The sequence below is a fragment of the Mesoplodon densirostris genome, chromosome 5, assembly GCF_025265405.1.
Source record: "Mesoplodon densirostris isolate mMesDen1 chromosome 5, mMesDen1 primary haplotype, whole genome shotgun sequence".
NCBI lineage: Eukaryota > Metazoa > Chordata > Mammalia > Artiodactyla > Ziphiidae > Mesoplodon > Mesoplodon densirostris.
The window spans coordinates 91300756-91320527 of record NC_082665.1 but is presented as its reverse complement, the minus strand read 5'-3'; the positions used below and the strand labels follow the sequence as shown (position 1 = coordinate 91320527).

The 19772-nt window shown below is 42.0% G+C and overlaps 1 protein-coding gene across 2 annotated transcripts in view; it reads left to right on the top strand.

Annotated features, from left to right (window-relative positions):
* The window catches only part of GOLIM4 (golgi integral membrane protein 4), a 74440-nt gene that overhangs the window by 31670 nt on the left and 22998 nt on the right, over positions 1–19772 (top strand). For both annotated transcript variants that reach the window (XM_060099096.1, XM_060099095.1), the window contains exons 2-5: positions 11462–11536; positions 12813–12862; positions 14378–14431; positions 15750–15900. In XM_060099096.1, the coding sequence (XP_059955079.1) occupies positions 11462–11536; positions 12813–12862; positions 14378–14431; positions 15750–15900 (330 nt within the window). The remainder of the gene's footprint in view (positions 1–11461; positions 11537–12812; positions 12863–14377; positions 14432–15749; positions 15901–19772) is intronic.

Below are 19772 nucleotides of genomic sequence, written 5' to 3'. Positions count from 1 at the left end.
AAAATCTTCTTTTTTGGTTTTAAAGGATGTGACAGCATTTAAGATAGTGTGGGTATTTATTCCCAGGAATGTGATCTCACAATGGTAAATGCAAAATATCTTTATAAATAAGCCTTTTCACTACCCACCCCCCCAGCAAAAACAAACAAAACAAAAACACCTCCAATACATTCAGGAGTTAGGGCTACCGAAAGCATGAATCTGCACCTCCAAGACAAATGGAGATGTCAGCTCTCCTAATTTTTACCAAATATATGTGACTTAGGACATTTCCAGTGACCGCATCAGACAGAGATCCCACTATTGCTGTATTCCTGTGAAGATGGGTATGCTTCAGAAAACTGTCAGAGGACTAAAATGCTGACCTGAGGTGATGCAGACGCATATGTCAGACATGGCTGTGAAGAGTTTGAATCAAATTGGGGAGACGCGGATGGAGGGGCAGAAGTGACCTATCTAAATGTTTTATATTTCACTATTAATTTCACTTACGTAACTGAAAATAACAAGGACCATGATCTTATGTAAACACTTGTACATTCAGAAGAGTACATGAACCTTAAGTATGGAGCTCAGTGAATTCTGACAAAGCAGACAGTGTGGAATCAGACCAGGAATCAGACAGTTACCAGCACCCAAAAACGTGCCCTCCTGCGCTCTTCCAGGAACTGCCTGTCCACCTCCCACTGCCAATAGGCACGGTGTGAACAGGTCCTTCCTCCTCTCGCCATGGACTAGTTTCGCTTATTTTTGAAATTTCTGTAAGTAGACTCATTCAGTAAACGCCACTTTGCTGTCTGGCTTCTTGTCTCAACATTATGTTTGTGAAACTCACGTGTTGCTTCATTCGGTTTCTCCACACTGCTGAGTGGTATTTCATTTTATGAACAGCCACACCTTATCCATTCTCCGGTGATAGATGTTTCTGTTGTTTCCAGTTGGGGAGGGTTGTGAAGAGTCTCGTTCTTCCGAGTCTCCTCTGTGACTTCTGGTGACTGCATGCCAGCATTTGCTTGGGTACCTATGTGGGAGTGGGATTATAGACCACACAGGATACCCCTCATCAGCTCCAACGGGTGCTGGCAAACAGGTTTCTGAAGTGGTTGTACCAAGCTCCACACCCATCAAGAAGGTAGGAGGGCGCCTTTCTCCATATTCTTGCCAGCTCGGTACTTTCTGTCTTTTTTATTTTAGTCATTTTGATGGGAGAATAGTGGTATTACGTTATGATTTTAACTTGATTTCCCTGATGACCACCCAGCTGACCACTTTTTCAAATAGTTAACCACCATTAGGATATCCTTAAGTGTCTGTTCATATTCTTTTTCACTCTGCACTCATTTTCACTTCTCTAAAATTTTGTATATTCCTGTTGGAAAAGAAATCAACTTTTTTTAAACTGGATTATCTTATTGGCAAAACTGGAGATCATCTTATATTGGGGCAATATGGAAGTCACTGAGGTGACCTCTTAACTGATCCATCGCCCTCTGCTGTCTCTCAGATGCTCTACTCTGTCTTCCGTACTACCCATAAAGTTATTTTCTATACGCAGATCTGATCAAGTCACTTGTAGCCCTATCCCATTCATTCTCTCCCCTCCCTGATTACCTACCTTTCTGTCGACTCTGTGCTAAACAGAGTGTTTCCAGAACCCCCCTTTTGAAAGGTCATGGGGAGGAGGAGTTGGGCGAGTTCGAGGCACACTTGCTAAATATTCAGATTATCAAGGCTCTTCCCTGGAAATTCTGATTCAGTAGCTTCCAGTGGGGCCCCAGGAATCTGTGTGATGAACAAGCACTCCAGGTTACTCTTATTTTCAGGGAAGTTTGAGGAATACTACAAACAGGTTGATTTTGTTTTTGCCTCAGTGCTCTTACATGTTCTCTGTCCACTGTCTGGGTTATTCTCCATTGGAAGGAAAAATCCACACAAATGGAATCCAGATTGCCTCCTGCAGGCTGAGTAAATCACTCTGTAGTCAATGAAGTCTTACTCCCGATCTTCCTCATAAACCTAGTCCACGGTGGCCTTCCCCATCGCAGCTGATTACATGCACTGATTTTACCTTCAGTTTAAATTCAGAATCAGCTGCAGCTTGCACACGGTCCTATTCTCCCGTTACACTCGGGCCTGCGTGACTGCAGATGCCTGCTACTAGCTAGCTTTCCAGCTTGCATCTTGCACCCATGTGGTCAGAGTGACCATTATTTTAAAATCTAAATTAACATCACATGTTCCTGCTCAAAACGCTCCAGTGGCTCCCCATTTCTCTCAGAGTAAAAGCCAAGTCTTCATGAGGTCCTACAAGACCCATCGCCATCTGCCCCCTTCCCCACCTTCACCCTTTGACCTTCTAGGCTCACTCTGCCTCAGTTATTCTGGCCTCGCTGCTTTTCTTAGAACATCCCAGGTATGGTTGCACTGTAGGGCTTTTGCACTTTCTGTTCTTTCTATCTGGAACACTTGCCCTGAGGCATCTGTAGTACTAACTCCTTCACCACGTTTTTCAAGTGTTGGCTCAAACGTCTCCTTCTCAGTGAATCCTGTCTTGACCACCCTATTTAAAAGTGAAACCTGATCCATCCTTCCCACAACTCCAATCTCTTATACTCCGTTCTTTTCTCCCCATGGCATTCACTAACTTCTAGTGTACTCTTAATTATGTTTATCATTTACATCTTACTGCAGAATATGAGTTCCCCAAAGGCAATATTTTCTACTGTTGTGCTCACAACATATTCTCAAATATCAGAACAATGCCTGGCATATAATAAATGCTCAGTGAATATTTGTTTGATTTGTAGAATGTAATATTCAGGATGCAATAGAGAAGAGGCCTTACATAGTATCTCTTTATAAGCCAGGTTTTTTATGAAGCCTTTTCCAAGATATGTTGCATACCTTCACATTTTGAAGTGAAAACTTGACACTGGCAGTTTGGATGAAAATGGGGTTGCTTGTGTACTGCTTCATTGGTTTGAAGGAGAAGCCAGTTGCAGCCCAGCTCATGCTCCCTGAGTTGTGTGTATTCTCTGCGATACAGGTTTATACAACAGCGTTGATACTTGAGTCCTGGATTTTAGGTTTTTCTCTAAAAAATGCCAGCAAAGATGCTGGCATTACTTGAAGTGTCCATAGAGGCAGGTTTCCATGAAGAAATCAGATAACTTAAGAAAATTAAATGTCTGTTTATGTTTGGTTCAAGCACATCGATTTTGAAAAGTTTATGCATAAATTCTTAGTCCCACTATAGAACCAATGTGCTTTTGCCTATTTTAGCCCATCTGAAGAGCATTCTTATATACCCTTGCATCAGGTTTGGGTGAACAGAAACCTAATCCTCTCTCTCATGCATTATTTCTTGAAATGCTGTGATGCAGTCCAGCTGAAATCTGATTGCTAGATAAGCATATTACTCTAGAGGGTCTACTTATATGCATCTGATTTTAGAATAACTTTTACTTCTATTATTGTGAATTCGTAAGTTTCTTATATATACGCATATGTACTTATTAATGCCTTTGAGTATGTAACTTTTACTTTGTTGAGTCCCGTATTTTCATGGGACAGGAGGATAATTTTTCTCTTAGCTTACCAAGAGATTATATGTAAAAATCTGCTGGCTCAGCAGGCCATTCTGTCATCCTGGCTTACCTAACCTTTGGTGATCTCTAATTGTCTTCTTACTGTTTTAACTGTCTTAGCCTCCTCTCACAACCCAAATTTGTTGATTAGAAGCTTTTTATAAGAGTAATGCCTGTACCTGAGTGTCTCCCAAGGGGCCTGGAATACTGCTGGTGCTATGATAGCTCTGAGCAGCTAAGAGTAGAATTATTTCATGAGGAGTGAATAGATTTCCTCTAATGACAAGAAGGATTATTAGTAGCTCACCACTTGAAAGAATGCCAAGAAGAAGACTTGTGTGAAGACATGTATCTTAAGTCAGCTAATATAATACATGCTTGAAAAAGCCAAATCTCAATTAGACAGTGTCATGAGGGAAAGCCTTCGTATAGTTTTATCCAAAATAAGAAAGGCAGTTAGGCACCAATTCAAATCATGGGTAAAATCCATTTAAATGACTTCATAAACTGTATGCATTAGCAAACTTAAAAATAGACACTTTGTGAACTATTATAGGAACTTTATTGTGCAGTAAAAAAAAAAAAAAAAAAAAAATACAGCAGGGGCTTCCCTGGTGGCACAGTGGTTGGGAGTCTGCCTGCCGATGCAGGGGACACGGGTTCATGCTCCAGTCTGGGAAGATCCCACATGCCGCGGAGCGGCTGGGCCCGTGAGCCATGGCCGCTGAGCCTGCGCGTCCGGAGCCTGTGCTCCACAACGGGAGAGGCCACAGCAGTGAGAGGCCCGCGTACCGCAAAAAAAAAAAAAAAAAAAAAAAAAAAAAATACAGCAATTGCCATGAAGTAGAAAAATAGCTAATCAGACTGTCCTTTTTTTCTCTCAGCATTCTGAAAACTTCTATATTTCAGGGCTGTGATTTAACTAATGCTAATCTTATGAGCCTATACATCAACAGATAAATTTATATTTAATCTCTATTCTGTTATCTGTCTATTCTCTGGGATATGTGAGTACTAATGAGCCAACAAATATGGAAATTCAGTTAAAAACGCTGGCAAATGAGGAAGAGAATGAAATATCTTCTAAATGCATTCATTTATTTCTCAAGTATTATTGAATACCACTAGATATGAGGAGCTGGGGGATTGGAACTGAAGTGGTGGTGAGGGCTGGGAATATAGAAGAGAAGGAAAGAGGAGCTAGCCCATCCCAGCCTTCATGGTACACATAGTTCATTCATTCATCCATTCATGCATTCATTATCTGTTGAATGCCTGTAACCCACTGTACCAGGGATACAACACTGAAATAAATCAAACCAGAAATTCTTGCCCTGACTGAGCTTATATTCTAGTGAGATAGAAAGGCAATAAATAAGGCCCCCAAAAGTAAAACATTTAGTAGAAAGAGTTAAGGACTAAGGAGAAAAATGAAGTGGGGAGGGAGCCTGGAAGTGTTGAGGGTGGGAAGCAGGTGGCAGTCTTAGGTTGTCCAGGAAAGGATCTGATGAGAAGGTGTCTTTCTAGTCAAGATCTGAGGAAAGTGAGGGAGCTAGTCGCACAGATGCCTGGAGGAGGAGCAGCGGGGCTGCCAGGAAGAGGCAGTGTGAGGTGCTGACGTGAGAGCTCACCTCGCATGTTCGGGGAATACTGAGGAGGCCGCTGTGGCTGGCGCAGGATGGACGACGGGGTGAAGCCTCGTGAGGGCTGTGGGTTTTGCTCAAGGCGTGACGGGAAGCCATTGGGAGGTTTTGCCCACAGGCCTGCAGTGTGACCAAGGGAACTAACCATAATTCAATTCAGCCATCAATGGTCGAGCAGACTGGAAAGGTTGAATTGTACTGGAAGTTGTAAAACCAGAATGGGGTGAGAAGCCAAAGCTGGACTTAATGGTTTAGGAGTCACCTGTGAGAAAAACGCTCCATGAGTCAGGAGGATGGGGCAGACTTTGTGTAAAGAGCAGGGTGGAGACACCAAAGAAGAGCCTTAGGGGCGCCTTTGCCCACTCACGGGGGCTGCGGGGGGATCCGGTGTGATCCTCAAAATGGCAATAGGTGTCCCCCTTCTTTTGTCTTTTTACTCGTTTTATATGGGTTGTTTTCTAAGAAGATCTTTGGTCTTCTTTCTCAGACTTCTTATGAGGTGAAATGATGAAAGAAGGAAGGAAAGATAATTGGAAAACTGTATCTATGATGTTGTCTTCATGTTAATTACCAGCTCATGTGCAGCGGAGGAGGTGGGTGGGCAAGTGGCTGGCCTCCAGCCCACTTCTGGCCAGTTCGAACCACAGTTGAGAACTGTTCGTAAAGACATAATAAATATCTACGATTTTAGGCCTAAAAAACCAAAATAAAGCAAAACCTCAAGAGTATTATCTTCTGAGAACTACAGTGATTTCAATTTATTTTACTTTTTTGTCATCGCTCTTGCTCTCCTACTTAAGTATCTTCAGCCACAATTATCAAAACACAAATTTGTTCATTTTAATTTTTATCACCTGTAAAATGATAAAAGTACTCGCAAATCAGTGTTTTCACAAGTTGAATTGTGTGCCTTTCATACCAAGACTCGGTTGTGTGTTTTTTTTAACTAAAGATAAAACCCTGTGTTGTCGTCGGGACTGAAAGCAAAATTTCACAGGCCGTTGCTTCTGCCAAAGAAACCTTGCCCTCTCTTGGCTTAAGGTGTTAAAACACTTAACAGTGTTTTCTGTCTCATTTTAAACTGTTGTTTTCTAATTCTGAATTGGAGCAGTTTGTCATAGATGAAATGTCATAGATATATATTTTACCCCTTAGTGGATTCATGCACCTAATTTCTCTGTGCCTTTCGGATGGAAGTCAGAGTTAAAGTGGAAAACTGCTGTCGGAAGCTGGCATATTTTTAAACTCTTGAGTGAGTTAAGGGGGAATAAAAACTCTTTCCACCCTTGACTGCATGGAAAATATTAAACTCCTTGTCAGTAAGCAGGGGAGATGAGGAGTATTGTGGGTTTTCATCTTTCTCTCACGAGTTCTTATGATTCACATCCTGTCCCTGTTGTAGTGTTGGTCTGCATTAACGATCTTGAATGCCGAGATTGAACCATTATTTTTATACTTATTTTTTCTTGAACCTGATGGGTGCTTTGAGAATATTAATTATATATCTTTTTTGTTGCAAAGCTTCTAGCAGTTTGGTTTCACCTTGACTGATGCCCTTGACTTCAGAGTATAAATAGAAAAAGAGATAGGTGACAGGGATTGATTAGCAATCCTCCTTCTAAGCAAAACAGTAAATCTATCTAGATAAATCACCAGCCCCAAAGCCTGGAGAATGCATGCTAAAGAATTAAGGGTAGTGTGTGTGTGTGTGTGTGTGTGTGTGTGTGTGTGTGTGTGTGTGTGTGTGTGTGTGTGTGTGTGTGTGTGTGTTTAATTGATAGGGAAATTTTCTACAAGAGCCACAAGAACACACAGATTCTATCTGGTCCATTTTGCTGTTCTTCAATTTTTATTAGAAAATAGGCTTATAATTTTTAATAAGCTATTAGAATGATTATTCACAACCCTCCCCCCCTTTTAAGGGAATTTTTTAAGTAACAGGAAACTGAGATCAGTATTTCATTGTTGTTTCAAGTCTCTCTCTCAATATATATGTGTATTACTTTGTTATTATTAGACTTTAATTGTAGGGTTGAAAGAGCTCAGGGAATCACCTGATTCATCCTCTGGCACTTGGAAGCCATCACAGATAGCTGAAAAAATATTTTAGTATTTTTCTGGCATTTACTCTGTGCCCTGCCGTGTTTGAAGCACTTCACGTCAATTAACTCATTTAGCCCTGACATCCACCCAAAGGGATGGGCACTGTTTTTATTCCCATGTACCATATAAGGAAACTGAAGCACAAAGAATTCAGCAACTCTCCCCATAAGGAATGGATCTGGGACTTGACCCAGACACCAGAGTCTGTGCTCTCGACCTTTACGTACCGCCTGCCTCTTTCCTTCTCCCATTCCTTCTAGAGTTTCCAATTCTAAGGGTTAATTTTTACTCTCACTTTCCTTTACCTAACATGGTTTCCTCAGCCTATAGTTCAAGGTTCCTTTTCGGTTTGGTTTTTTTTTTTTTTTTTTTTTTCCTTTTTCTGAGCACTTCTCCAGCTTTCCATCAGCCACTGCTGCTCCATTCTCTCATCTTCCTCCTCGGTGATGTTCTCAACCCTCAAACCATTTCTGAATTCTTAGGTTATATATCAGGACTAGAAGCTGGTGGCTGTCGTAATGACCAGTTCTGAGTAAGATAACATTAATAGTACAGTTACCTCACAGTTCCTCACATATAGGCTCTATTCCTGTTTACCACATCTTTTTTCTGCTGCATTTGCAAAAGCACATTATTCATGCCTTAGGTCATGCTATGAGTGATGCCATCTTATGGATTTGTGAATAGTCTCAGATTTCCCAAGACCTTTGGATGTGGACTGTAATCCATAAACATGCTCTCCTCTTTGTGGACATTGTATAGCATCTCTTTAGGTGATTTAGGAAAGTTCCTAACTGTGTATCCTAGGATCTTCTAGCTCTTGAGACACGCTGCTCTTAAGATGTCGAATGTGTAAATCCCCATTATACATACAACTCTCAAAGACGGTTTGGTCGGTGGGGACTTTGGACCAGCCGGTGGCACATTAACCTCCTGGCTGAATCGCAGGGAAGAGAGTAAAGCACGGAGCACCGTCTCCCCTGCCCCCCACATAGAGCGCTCCTCACCCCAGTCCCCACACCCCCTCTCTGCTAGGTGGAATCTAGTGGACCCTCCACCCTTATCGAAGATGAAATCCTGCAAATGAGTTTTCTGCTGCCTAAACCAAAGGTAAGCGTTCCGCCGTCACCAAGTGCCATGTGACGTTGAGTGACTGCTGCCATATTTTATTAAGTCAGGAAGAATTTCACAGGATTATAAGTTGTAACTACAGCATTTGCCACCATCCTTACACTTCCATGATAGGAGTTAACCTCTAGAGTCTGAGGTGGTGGGGGATGGTGGGGAGTGGTCCCCCACATATGTTTTCTTGGCTGTGCTGCTGCTGGGTTTTGTTGTTGTTATCTTGGGTGTTGCTAGGCTGGATTGTCTCCCCGTAATGGTCCTGACCTCCCTTCAGGAGCCCCCTAGACTCAGGACCCCTGCTGCCACTTTTGACTCCATTAGAGCAAGACCTTGACGACTTTGCCTGTTGACCCTTCTTTGAAAGTGATGTACATGCTTGCCGAAATTGTCTGTAATATGTCCAGTGAGTGCACCCAGATTCCCTGTTACCCGGCATGTTTATGTTCCTGTGGCCTTCTTCCCAGACCGTGGGAACTGTGGCCAGTGGATTGGAGATGAGGGAGTGTTTTTCCTTCCAGCTGGGGAGCTTAGGTGTTCCCATGGCATCCTGTTCTTGCCTGTGTATATCATGATAACACCGTCATTTATCTATTCCCCTGCGAGCCTCCACTACCTGACGGAAATTCTCAGACTATGGGCAGGCAGTTCCTGGTCTGGCTTGGTGAGGTTCCCCAGCTCTAGTCTTTGTTTTCCCTCCCTCGTTCCAAATGTCATTCAAGATGGTAGTGTTAGTACCAAGGAACCTCTTGGTTTTAATAGGCTTTCAGGAATTGGCCGATAGACTTATATACTGTACACCTATATGGTTGAAAAAAGTCTAATTTCTCAACAATGGACTTGGAACCAAGCTTTTTGGAGCACAGCTGCCTTTAGTACAATTTCAACACCTCTGTGTCTTTGTCCCTATGATGTCTTCCAGCAGTGCCTTTCTCCTTTGGTGCTCCCATCTACCAAACTGTTCTTCACTCCCAAAGCCAGCCAAGAGATTGTCGCCTCTGAGAATCTCCCCTCACTCCTCTCCCATCCAGAGCTCACCCCTCTCTTTCACTGGGCTTTTATTATGCCAAATGCATTTAGCTCTAATTATTTAAAATTACCTAATCTATCTCCTGTGTCGGACTAGAGCTTCTTGAGGCCAAGGCCCATGTCTATTCATTTTGCATTTCTACTCATAATATGGTGCCAGGTACATCACAGCAGCTCAATAATTGTGGAGTTAGATTAGATCCCTTTGTAATAATAGCACTGGGGGAGGGGGAGGGATCATCTGGTGAATAGAGTAGGAACCCAAGTGGAGAAAGGGAATGGAGCAGGTCATTATTTCGATGACTAGTGGGAGGCTGAATTGAGGGGAAAGATGAGTTTGGAGCAGGCATACCATCAGGGGACGACACCATACCAGTTTGGCTGGTGGCAGGCCTTCTAGGAGTTCTGGACTGAGATGTTAGCAGAGGTGTGAGGAGAGCTGGGGGCTGCGGGAGTCGTAGATGGAGCCCTGAGAATGGCAGGTTTCTATGGGACACCAAGATGAGGGATGCAGTGTTGGGAGAAGGGGAAGGACCCTGGAGATGATGGGCGTGTTGGAAGGAGGACAGAGATAGCTGGTAACTGGCAGGGGTGGCAGTGGGGAAGGGGCGGTGGGAGGGACGGGGCAGGGGGTCCAGCAGCAACAAGCCGATGTCAGGGAGGGGAGTTGCTGCGACCATGGCAACTTTAGGCGGCCAGCAGTGTCGGGCAGTTGTATGCACTGGACGGAAAGTCAGTGACTGGTGATTGAATTGTATCTTAGGTAGTCATGGGGAGCTAGGGTTGGTAAAAGAACCAAGTGACAGGCTTGGCTGAGCTTGCAGGGAATGAGATCATTTGTGACCGTAATGCTGAACAAACAGGATTAAAGGGCGCGTCAGAAACGTAACTTTGTTCTCTCCTCCCCTCCCCTATTCCAGCCACTCTGCGGAGCTGGGTTTTCTGTCCCTGCATGAAATCTAAGACTTCACTACTTTACAGCTTCTCTCAGATCAAAAAAAGAAAAAAATCTTTCAGTAACTTTTATCCATAAACACAGTCTTGGTTTAGTAAGGATCATGTCTGGTCTAGTCCAGTGTAGTAATACAAGTTTTTTTTCATTTAAAGGTAAAGCTTTTCCCACTCTTGCAGCTCCCGTTTCCTGTAGATGGGAAGCCTGTAGTGGGGGAGAGAGTCCTGATTGGCTTCTGCCTATTTTCCGCCTAACACATCTGCTCTCTCTCCTGCACTCAGCAGGCAACTCAAACTACTTCAGAGTAGATGGGGGAGGTGGGGTTGGTAAAGTACAGGAAGGTTCTACAGCAGGACCTCAGTTTGCCTTGGGTTTCCTGCCATGGCAGATGTAAACCTGACTTGTTCCTTTGTGGGCACTTGTATAGGTTCTTTAGTGGGAAGAGTCTCTCCCTCCTTCACCTCTGTAGCTATCTTACCTAAGTTTTTCCTGACATGGCGGAATCCACCTCTTCTTTCAGCAAACCTTAGTATGCTGCTGAGGTTTCCTCACCCACCCAGGCATCTTTCACTGAGACTCACTCAGCTCATGTTGACTTGGCAGTACTTATGGGATATCTGGGTGGAAATCCTCTCCTAGCACCTGAGAGAGAGGTGGGAGCTGGACACACAGATGTGAGGGTAAATGCTGTGTAGATGTTGGCTGAAGTCATGAGCGTGGACACGCTTGTCCGGGAAGAGACCTGGAACCTCACACAGACTCATGTTCCAGAAGCATGAGGACAAGAAGGTGGAAGCCTCTTCCAGAGTGTTGGTTTTACAGAGGGGCAGACTGCATAGGAGTCAGCCCAGAATTATGCCTGTTATTGTTTCCATCTTTTACCAAGAATGTGGAACTTAAAATGCATACGTTTTAATTTTAATTGTGAAAGGACTCTAAACTGTCTTCCTGTTTTGAAAATTGATGTTAATTTTACCTTAGAATTTCTAAGTCTTTGAAGATAAGTTTTAACTTTTTTTTTCCAGTTGTGTATGAACACAGATCAAGATTAGAGAAATCCTTGCAAAAGGAAAGACTTGAACATAAGAAAGCGAAGGAAGGTAAATAAATAATGTAATTTGTGTTCTGTTTTTATCATACTCTTCTTTGAAGCATCACATACTTGTTTTACTATTTTTTTGCTAAGAAATTTTTCAGATCACCCAAAGTCAGTTATATTTAGTGGATGGAGAAGGAGATACCAAGCAATATGCTATACATTGTGCGACAAAATAATTCCCGCTCAAGACTAGGTTTAGAATCTTTCATTCAGTTGGTGCCACTTTGAGGTCATTCATATATTGGTTATATGTATTGCTTCGGAAATAACACACAGTTTTTCTTTGAATATTATCAATGCATACGTTACTAACACCTGAAACTTCCGTCCACAGGCATCCAGGAAAGTAACAGCATGCATTGTCCAGAATATGACAAACGTTATATAAACATATACGTATACATGTACATTTAGAATGTAATGAATTGATCTTATTGTACAATGTCTTTTAGGTCATACACCTGTTTTCATCTTGTGGTAAAGGCTTTATTGGCACAACTGATTGGTTAGGTTTGAAAAACGAACATTTAGCACAGGTATTAGGCAATGCTGTTGATTTTTATCAGAGTTTTTCTATAAAGCATGGAGCTTATACAGGTTGTGGTTTGAAATTACCTGCATTCTATTTTTATTTATTCATCTTTTTGGTAAATCTTGAGATTGAAGTGAGGTGTTCCGTCTGATTGCCTTGGTGTGAGGTAGAAAGAGGGAGAACAGAGGAGGGCAGTGTGGGCTAGGATGTTTTACTGAGATGTTTCAGATCATTAAAATGCTTTGATCGGATTTGGATTTCCCTTGTCTTCAAAAGCAGAGTGATTTTATAGAGCCATCTAGTGGATAATAAAGCTTTAAGAGCATTAAAGATGGTTTCCACGGCTTGATTTCCTTTTCAGGTCCTGAATGATTTTCGTGTGCCATCTAGTGGCTGGCAATAAATCATCTCTGTCCTTAGGTGCACTTCATGTTTTTTTTCTCCTTAATTTCAAGGACAGTTCATCACCGAGTACATATTCTAAATGCACTTTTAATCAGTTGGTTATAGTGTGTATTTTGTTGATACAAGATTCACAACTTAAAGGTAAAGAGGAAAATTATGTAACATTTTTTCAACTCTTTCTAAAGCATTAAAAGACAAAGTATATAAGTCACCAAGTAGATTGTCTTAAACCTGAAACATTTTTTAGGTCTGAGTAAAGTACGCCTATGTTCTTTTAGATGTCTAAAAATGCCACAGTGAATTCACTTATACTCTATTTTCTCCATTTTGTATTTTCTAGATTTTCTGGTTTATAAATTAGAAGCACAAGAAACACTAAATAAGGGAAGGGTGAGTTTTTTTTTCTCCCTTAATTTTTTATTTCACTAAACTTGCAAGAGGGGGAAATATAGTCGCAAAACCTTTTACTCTGTTGATCATTAGGATTGAAGGGCTGAAATACATTTCCCTCCCTCCCTTCCTCTCTCCTTTCCAAGAGATTCTCAGAGGAAGACTTAAAAACTGTTCTTTTAAAACCTACCTTCCTTTGTTTATCACATAACTGTGACAGTGATAAATTGGAAATAGCCTTAATGTTCAACCATGAAGAGATTATTTTTATTCACTTATTTATCCATTTGTAGTCTCTCTTTTGTATAGAATGTGATATTTATTTTAATTTGCCTTTTCACGACGTTACTGTCACTTGCATAGACATTGCTGTGTAATGTCTGACATGGTACCTGGCCTAGAGTTCCCATGTTCAAAAACATTTGTGGAACGAATGAATGCATAAATGATATTGGCAGTTTAAAAAGTTTTTAAGTCCAAATTAACTGGAGAAAAACAAATTTTTCTCTTACTCTAAGAAAAATATGTAAGCATTGGTTGAATAAAGCATTGGCGTTTTGGGGTATTAAAACTGAGAAGAGTCTGTTCCTTGCATAGCTAGGAGGCTGTCGGCTTTCAACTCTTACCTGCTTTTAAAAGCCCTAGCCAGAATTGTGTGTGTTCTGTTGTGCGTTTTGTAATGTAATTTATTACAAATTAAGATGGTAAAGTGATAAAATAAAATGATAAAGCAAAAATGCCGTTCATTTTAGAAGTTGCAAGGATATGAAAGAAAGAAAGAATTGAGGCTGTGCTTATACCAGTGACGGGTAAAGCAAGAAGTGGGGCACATAAGATAGCACAACACAGCAGCCTGGGGAGGCTCCACTAGCACAAAGAGACACACTCCTGGATCGCGTGCTTCAGCCATAGGCGTAGGCTCAAGTTTGGGTCCTGGCTCTGCTACGAAAGGAAATGTTTGCCCTGGCCTGTTCCTTAGCCTTTCTGTTTCTCACTCTGTGAGTTGGAGTCTAACTGAGGTAAAGTCACGTATGTAGAATTTCTTACCCGCTGAAGCTCAAGGCAGGAAAGGGCCTTTTCTCGCCCTTCCCGGAAGCCATGCGAAGCTTGTGAGGCCGGGTTTATCTCCTTTTAGGAGCACCGGGCACAATATATCAGCCATATGCTGTGCTGCATCTCAGGACAAGTTCCCCTGTGCCTCTGGCCTCAGTTTTTCTTCTCAATATGAGAGTGGAAGTAAATCACCTCCAAGGGCCCTGTCAAGCTGCTGTTTCATAATTCCATGTCCTGATTTCTCATTATTAAAGTCTAGCAAACTTAGAGGAATGTGAAAACTTCATTTCTGCTATTAAGTAAAGAGATGGCCTCAGAATTGTCCTGTTTCGAGCTTAGAGTTCATTTTCACTTAACACAAGTGAAATGAGTGAAATCCTTCCATTAAGACCTTTAAGCTCTGGTGAGCAAAAGAGCCAAATTTGTTATTTTTGTGTTAACTGTTTGCTTTTCAATTTACAGCAAGATTCTAATAGCAGGTACAGCGCGTTGAATGTCCAACATCAGATGTTAAAGGTGAGTAATTTGAAGTTGTTCTTCGTGAGTGAATCAAAGGATTAACCAAGTAACTTAAGTGATCAAGGAAAGTTTACAGAAAGTTGATTTGTATTGTGATATGGTATATTAAAGTCATTTCTGGCTAAAAGTGATACATAATTGTAATGCTCCATCATGTTTATCACCTGATTACAAAGAACATATATTTAGCTCATTACACATTTTTTATAAATCAGGCTCTCTGGTCACCTAATTTTTAATTTTGTTCTCTATCCTTTAAGGATTTTTGTTTGTTTTTTAAATCTAATTTCTCAGAGTGGTTTTTCTTGGACATTTTCTTTTATCTTAGTCGCCCTGGAGGCAGTAGAAGTATTAAAATGCTGCCTTCCTGTTACTAATGTGTTAATAAGTGTTCTGCCTACCGCAGGAGCACAATTTATGTTTAAAGATTCTCCTTCCTTGGTTCTTGGATAAAACTCATTATTGTGTCAGGAAAATTGAAAAAGAGAGAGAGAGGGATATGCATTATTTCTGTTCAGGCCAGAGAGGTGAGCGACAGACATTATGCCACCCTGCACAGCAGGGAAAAACACCACGCCACTGTCTCCAGCCCCTACCCCCCAGCTTTTTGTTTGGTGTTGTCTTTTCTCCTATATCAGTAGGGCGTATGCTTTTTATTGAAACCAGCATCTTTCCTATTATCAAGAAAGCAATACATGAATTAAAGCAGACCACCCTTTCACATTAAGCTTTTGGAGACTGTAGAATTTATCTAGATTGTGATTACAGTATTATAATCAGGAGTAATATAAGTAAGAATCATTCTATAAACAATCGATTTATTACTTCCCCCAAATGGAAAAAAGTCTTTTTTTCCCCCCTACTTTAAACTGGGTTACCAGGCAGGCTGAAAATCAAAGAAAGGAAATAAAAAATGTTGCTGGGAAAACATCAGATTGAAAGAGGCAGTCTAGAGTATCCACGGAGGGGTAATTTTTTCGTTAGCTTTACCCTGTTTCCACAGTAACTTGAGTCCCTGGGAATTTCCCCAAATCCCTTCCTTTTCCATCTCTCATTCACACTTCCAACTTCTTGCTGTTCCCGTTAATGTTAAAAATTCAGGAGAAAATTATTTTTGGCCATGATCCCAAACTATTCATTTGGAATGGAAGGGAAATGGAAGGGAGCCGCACAAATTCAAAGCAGTCTGAGGAAAACGAAGCCTACTTCTTCATTTGTGCTTACTTTCTGGCAAGAGAAAGGCTACACTATCGAGAGACAGATTCTGATATAATTTAGAGAATGTACATCCCTGCTAAAGTTTTCATCTTTGCAGAGTCAACATGAGGAGCTAAAGAAACAGCACAGCGACTTGGAAGAGGAACACCGCAGGCAAGGAGAAGACTTCAGTAGGACATTTAATGACCACAAGCAGCGATACCTGCAGCTGCAGCAAGAGAAAGAACAAGAGCTTTCTAAGCTAAAAGGTATTGGGGAACCTAATTAGTCAGTGTGCATGGAAATGAATACTCATATTAACGTTTGAATAGAACAATAGACTTTTGTTTTATTTTGTTTGTTGCTTGGTGATTGATTTACCTTACCTGTGGTCCTTTACCAGTTACTTCTTACTTCTTTATGAAGTTTCACACTTATCTCTTTGGGTTTGTTTAGGGAAACAGAATAGAATACTTAGTGTTTCTCAACGGGGCACATTGGCCATGTTGGGCAAGACAGTTCTCTTTTTAAGTGTGTTGTGAGACATTTAGCATCTCTGACCCCACCCACAAAATGCCGTCAGTGCTCCCCAGTTACAGTGATGCATTTCCAGATTTCCACAGGGGCATAAAGACTCCCTGTTGGGTTTCCCTGGTGGCACAGTGGTTGAGAGTCCGCCTGCCGATGCAGGGAACACGGGTTCGTGCCCCAGTCCGGGAAGATCCCACATGCCACGGAGCGGCTGGGCCCGTAAGCCATGGCCGCTGAGCCTGAGCGTCTGGAGCCTGTGCTCCACAACGGGAGAGGCCACATCAGTGAGAGGCCCGCGTACCGCAAAAAATAAATAAATAAATTTAAAAAGACTCCCTGTTGATCGCTAATAGTAGCTTCAAAAAGCTCAGGCTCTGGAGTCAGACTGCCCTGGTGAATCTTGGCCTCTTCAATGACTAGTTTATATATGACCACAGGCAAGTTGTGTAGTGTAAACTGTCCTCATCTGTAAAAGCAGGATATTCATAAAAAAAATCAACCTTGTAGAGTTGGTATGAGGATTACATTATGCAGAACATCTAGAACAGTTACTGGTACATGGTAGACCTTCAATCTGTATTAACCACCATCAGCATCAGCATCAGGTAGTAATACCTGATTTCATAGTAATATGGAACAAAATATATCACTTCTAAGTACATGGGAGTTCTGGAAAAGGGCAATAGCATATTCTACAATCACCTATCCAGGTACTAAATAAGTCTGAAGTGTGAGATTTGGTTTAAAAACGTACATGGTGCTTGCAGAAACACGGGTCAAATCCTGGTGCTTTGCAAAAACACGCGTGAAATCCTGGTGCTTGCAAAAACACGGGTGAAATCGTGGTGCTTGCAAAAACATGGGTGAAATCCTGGTTCTTGCAAAAACACGGGTGAAATCCTGGTGCTTTGCAAAAACATGGGTGAAGAACAATTTCCTGGTTTTATATAAAATGTCATCATAGAAAGAAACCGTGTGAAGGGTCCTTTGGACTTTTCTATACTTTATTTTTGCAATGCTTTGTCTCAAAGTGTTCCAAAATAATAGGCTAATAACAGTATTCCAAAACAATGGGAATACTTTGTCTGTAAGTATTCCAAAAAGGCACCTGGGAGTTAAATAGCCACTGAGGCAGTTTACAAAGGGTTGAGGTGGTCTTGATGGAGCCAGATGTCAGCGGATGATACCCAAGAGATGTAGACATGTAGGGGCCGTGGCTTGTTGGTGGTGAGCCAGGTGGTGAGGAGTCAGTAAGATAACAAAATAGAGAAAGGAAGAGACTAAACACTGAAAGCCCTTACAAAGGTGGTAAAAGGAAGAGAGAACCAGAAGACTCCAGTGCGCAGACAGTACTTGCCACCCTGGGGATGCTACACCTTTGTGTGGTGAAGGAGGACATTTGACCTTTAGGATCCACTGTTTAGCATTTTCAGACCTGAGCCAAGCTGAGGAAATACATTTAATTATATTGATATGAAGGAGATCCATTAAAGAGAAGTAAAATTTTCTAGATGTCTGACCTTGGCATGCTTTACATAATTTAGTTCATTCAATTTTAGTAATAGCCCTAAAAGGCATATTATCTTGTGTCTACTCTATAGTTACTCCTTTCTTTGAAACCAAGTCCATGTATAGTAAAATTTTAACAAGAAATCAGAACCATGGAAAATAGGAGGATACTTGTCTGTGAGTTCTGCATACTCAGATAATTCAAGCCTGATGGCCTGGTCTGAGCTTGCTGGAACCCAGAACAAAAGGAGAAATACAGTAAGTGATAGGGCTCTTGTCATCAGAAGAGAGAATCTACCAATACCTTGGTGGGTGAGGGAGCAATAGAGAGAGACAGAGATGGAGACAGAGGGCGAGAGAGAGAGAGAGAACGGTATTTTTGATATCAATTAATTTTTGGAAGAGGTTTCTCAGAGAGACTTCAAACAACTTAATGTGACAGTGCCTTTGATGACACTTTGATAAATGATTTTCTCATCCGCACTTTTGTTTGATTATGGTCCCTGATAGTAAATTAAAGATAGACGCATTGTGATAGACGCGGGTTTGTAGCGGCAAACCTATGATGTGTGTAGTCCGAGTAGTCTTTGGCAGATTACTGTGACACGAGGAGGGAGTTTAGAATTTAGAATATGGATAGCTATGAGCTGATAGCATATAAACTTAGATGATGATTCTTCCCATTATCGTTATCATAATAGCTGACACTTAACAAATGTTTTCCAGGTGCCAGTACTGGGGGAAATTCTTTGTACAGGTATCTTATTTAAGTCTCATAACAACCTGCAAGGTAGGCATTATATTTAGTCAGTTTAACAAGTGAAGAAATTGAGGCCTGCTAAAGTTAGGTAACTTGCTCAGGGTCACACAGCAAAGGCACAGGAGACACCGTCATTAAGGTTATAAACTGAATCCCTTTAAAATCAGCCAAGTTCAGGTATTTCAAGTGCATGTGTGCCTGTGTGTAGACTGAGGGCCCATCCAGCCGATGACACACTTGTGGTCCTCTTCAATTGCCCCAGTGTCCTGTTTTTTTTTTTTTTTTTTTTTTGCGGTACGCGAGTCTCTCACTATTGTGGCCTCTCCCGTTGCGGAGCACAGGCTCTGGACGCGCAGGCTCAGCGGCCATGGCTCACGGGCCCAGCCGCTCCGCGGCATGTGGGATCTTCCCGGACCGGGGCACGAATCTGTGTCCCCTGCATCGGCAGGCGGACTCTCAACCACTGCACCACCAGGGAAGCCCCCACGGTGTCCTGTTTTGACCTTTGAGAAAATCCGGTATGACATGTAGGTGGACAACCCAACCACTGGCCACATTTCCCACCTTGTTCTTGATCTCTCCCCAAACCCAATCATGAAGCCAGTGCCCAGGGATCAAGCAGGGACTCTAGTGGAGTGAAAGTGGACAGAAAGTGTGAGGCGGGATGGTGACTGGAACTTTCCTTATGTGCTGAGGGCCACCCTGGAGACATAAAGTTCTGCCTGCAGCGAGTGGCTGCCACTTTGGGGACGGTTTGCCCAGCATAGTGCAGGTCCACACCTGCTGCTGTCCCAGGATAATTCTTAACAGCACCCCTTTCACTCTCAACAGTATCTCCCATTGGAAATGAGTCATTATGGTCACGCAGCCACCATTTAACTTCTGCTGAGTGCTGTCACATGAGAACTGGCCTGATGTTGCCAGATTCTTATTAGACCCAGATTCTTGATTTTTAAATGGTGACAGCTCTTCACATGTGGAAGACACTATGTGTAGGCCAACACTGCAGGGGCCGAAAAAAATGTTTGTGTGTTGGATTTGGCCCAAACGCTGCCAGTTCACAACATCCAGATACTGAAAATGTGGGAAAATTAGCAAGAGGCTGTTCCCCGAACAGTGGAGCTTGTGGTTCAGGAGGTTTTAAGACTTCACTCTGATTGCTACAGTCTCACATGGTAGCCCTGGAAAGAACTGTCCTATAGCTATTGGAGGGAGATTTGGATCAGTCAAGAACTCAATGGTGGGAGAAAGAAAATACATTTAGAATTTTTGAGCAGATGGGGTGTCTTGTCTCTCTGTCTCTTATTTATTTCTTGAGTTGTTTTTGTAACTGAAATACCT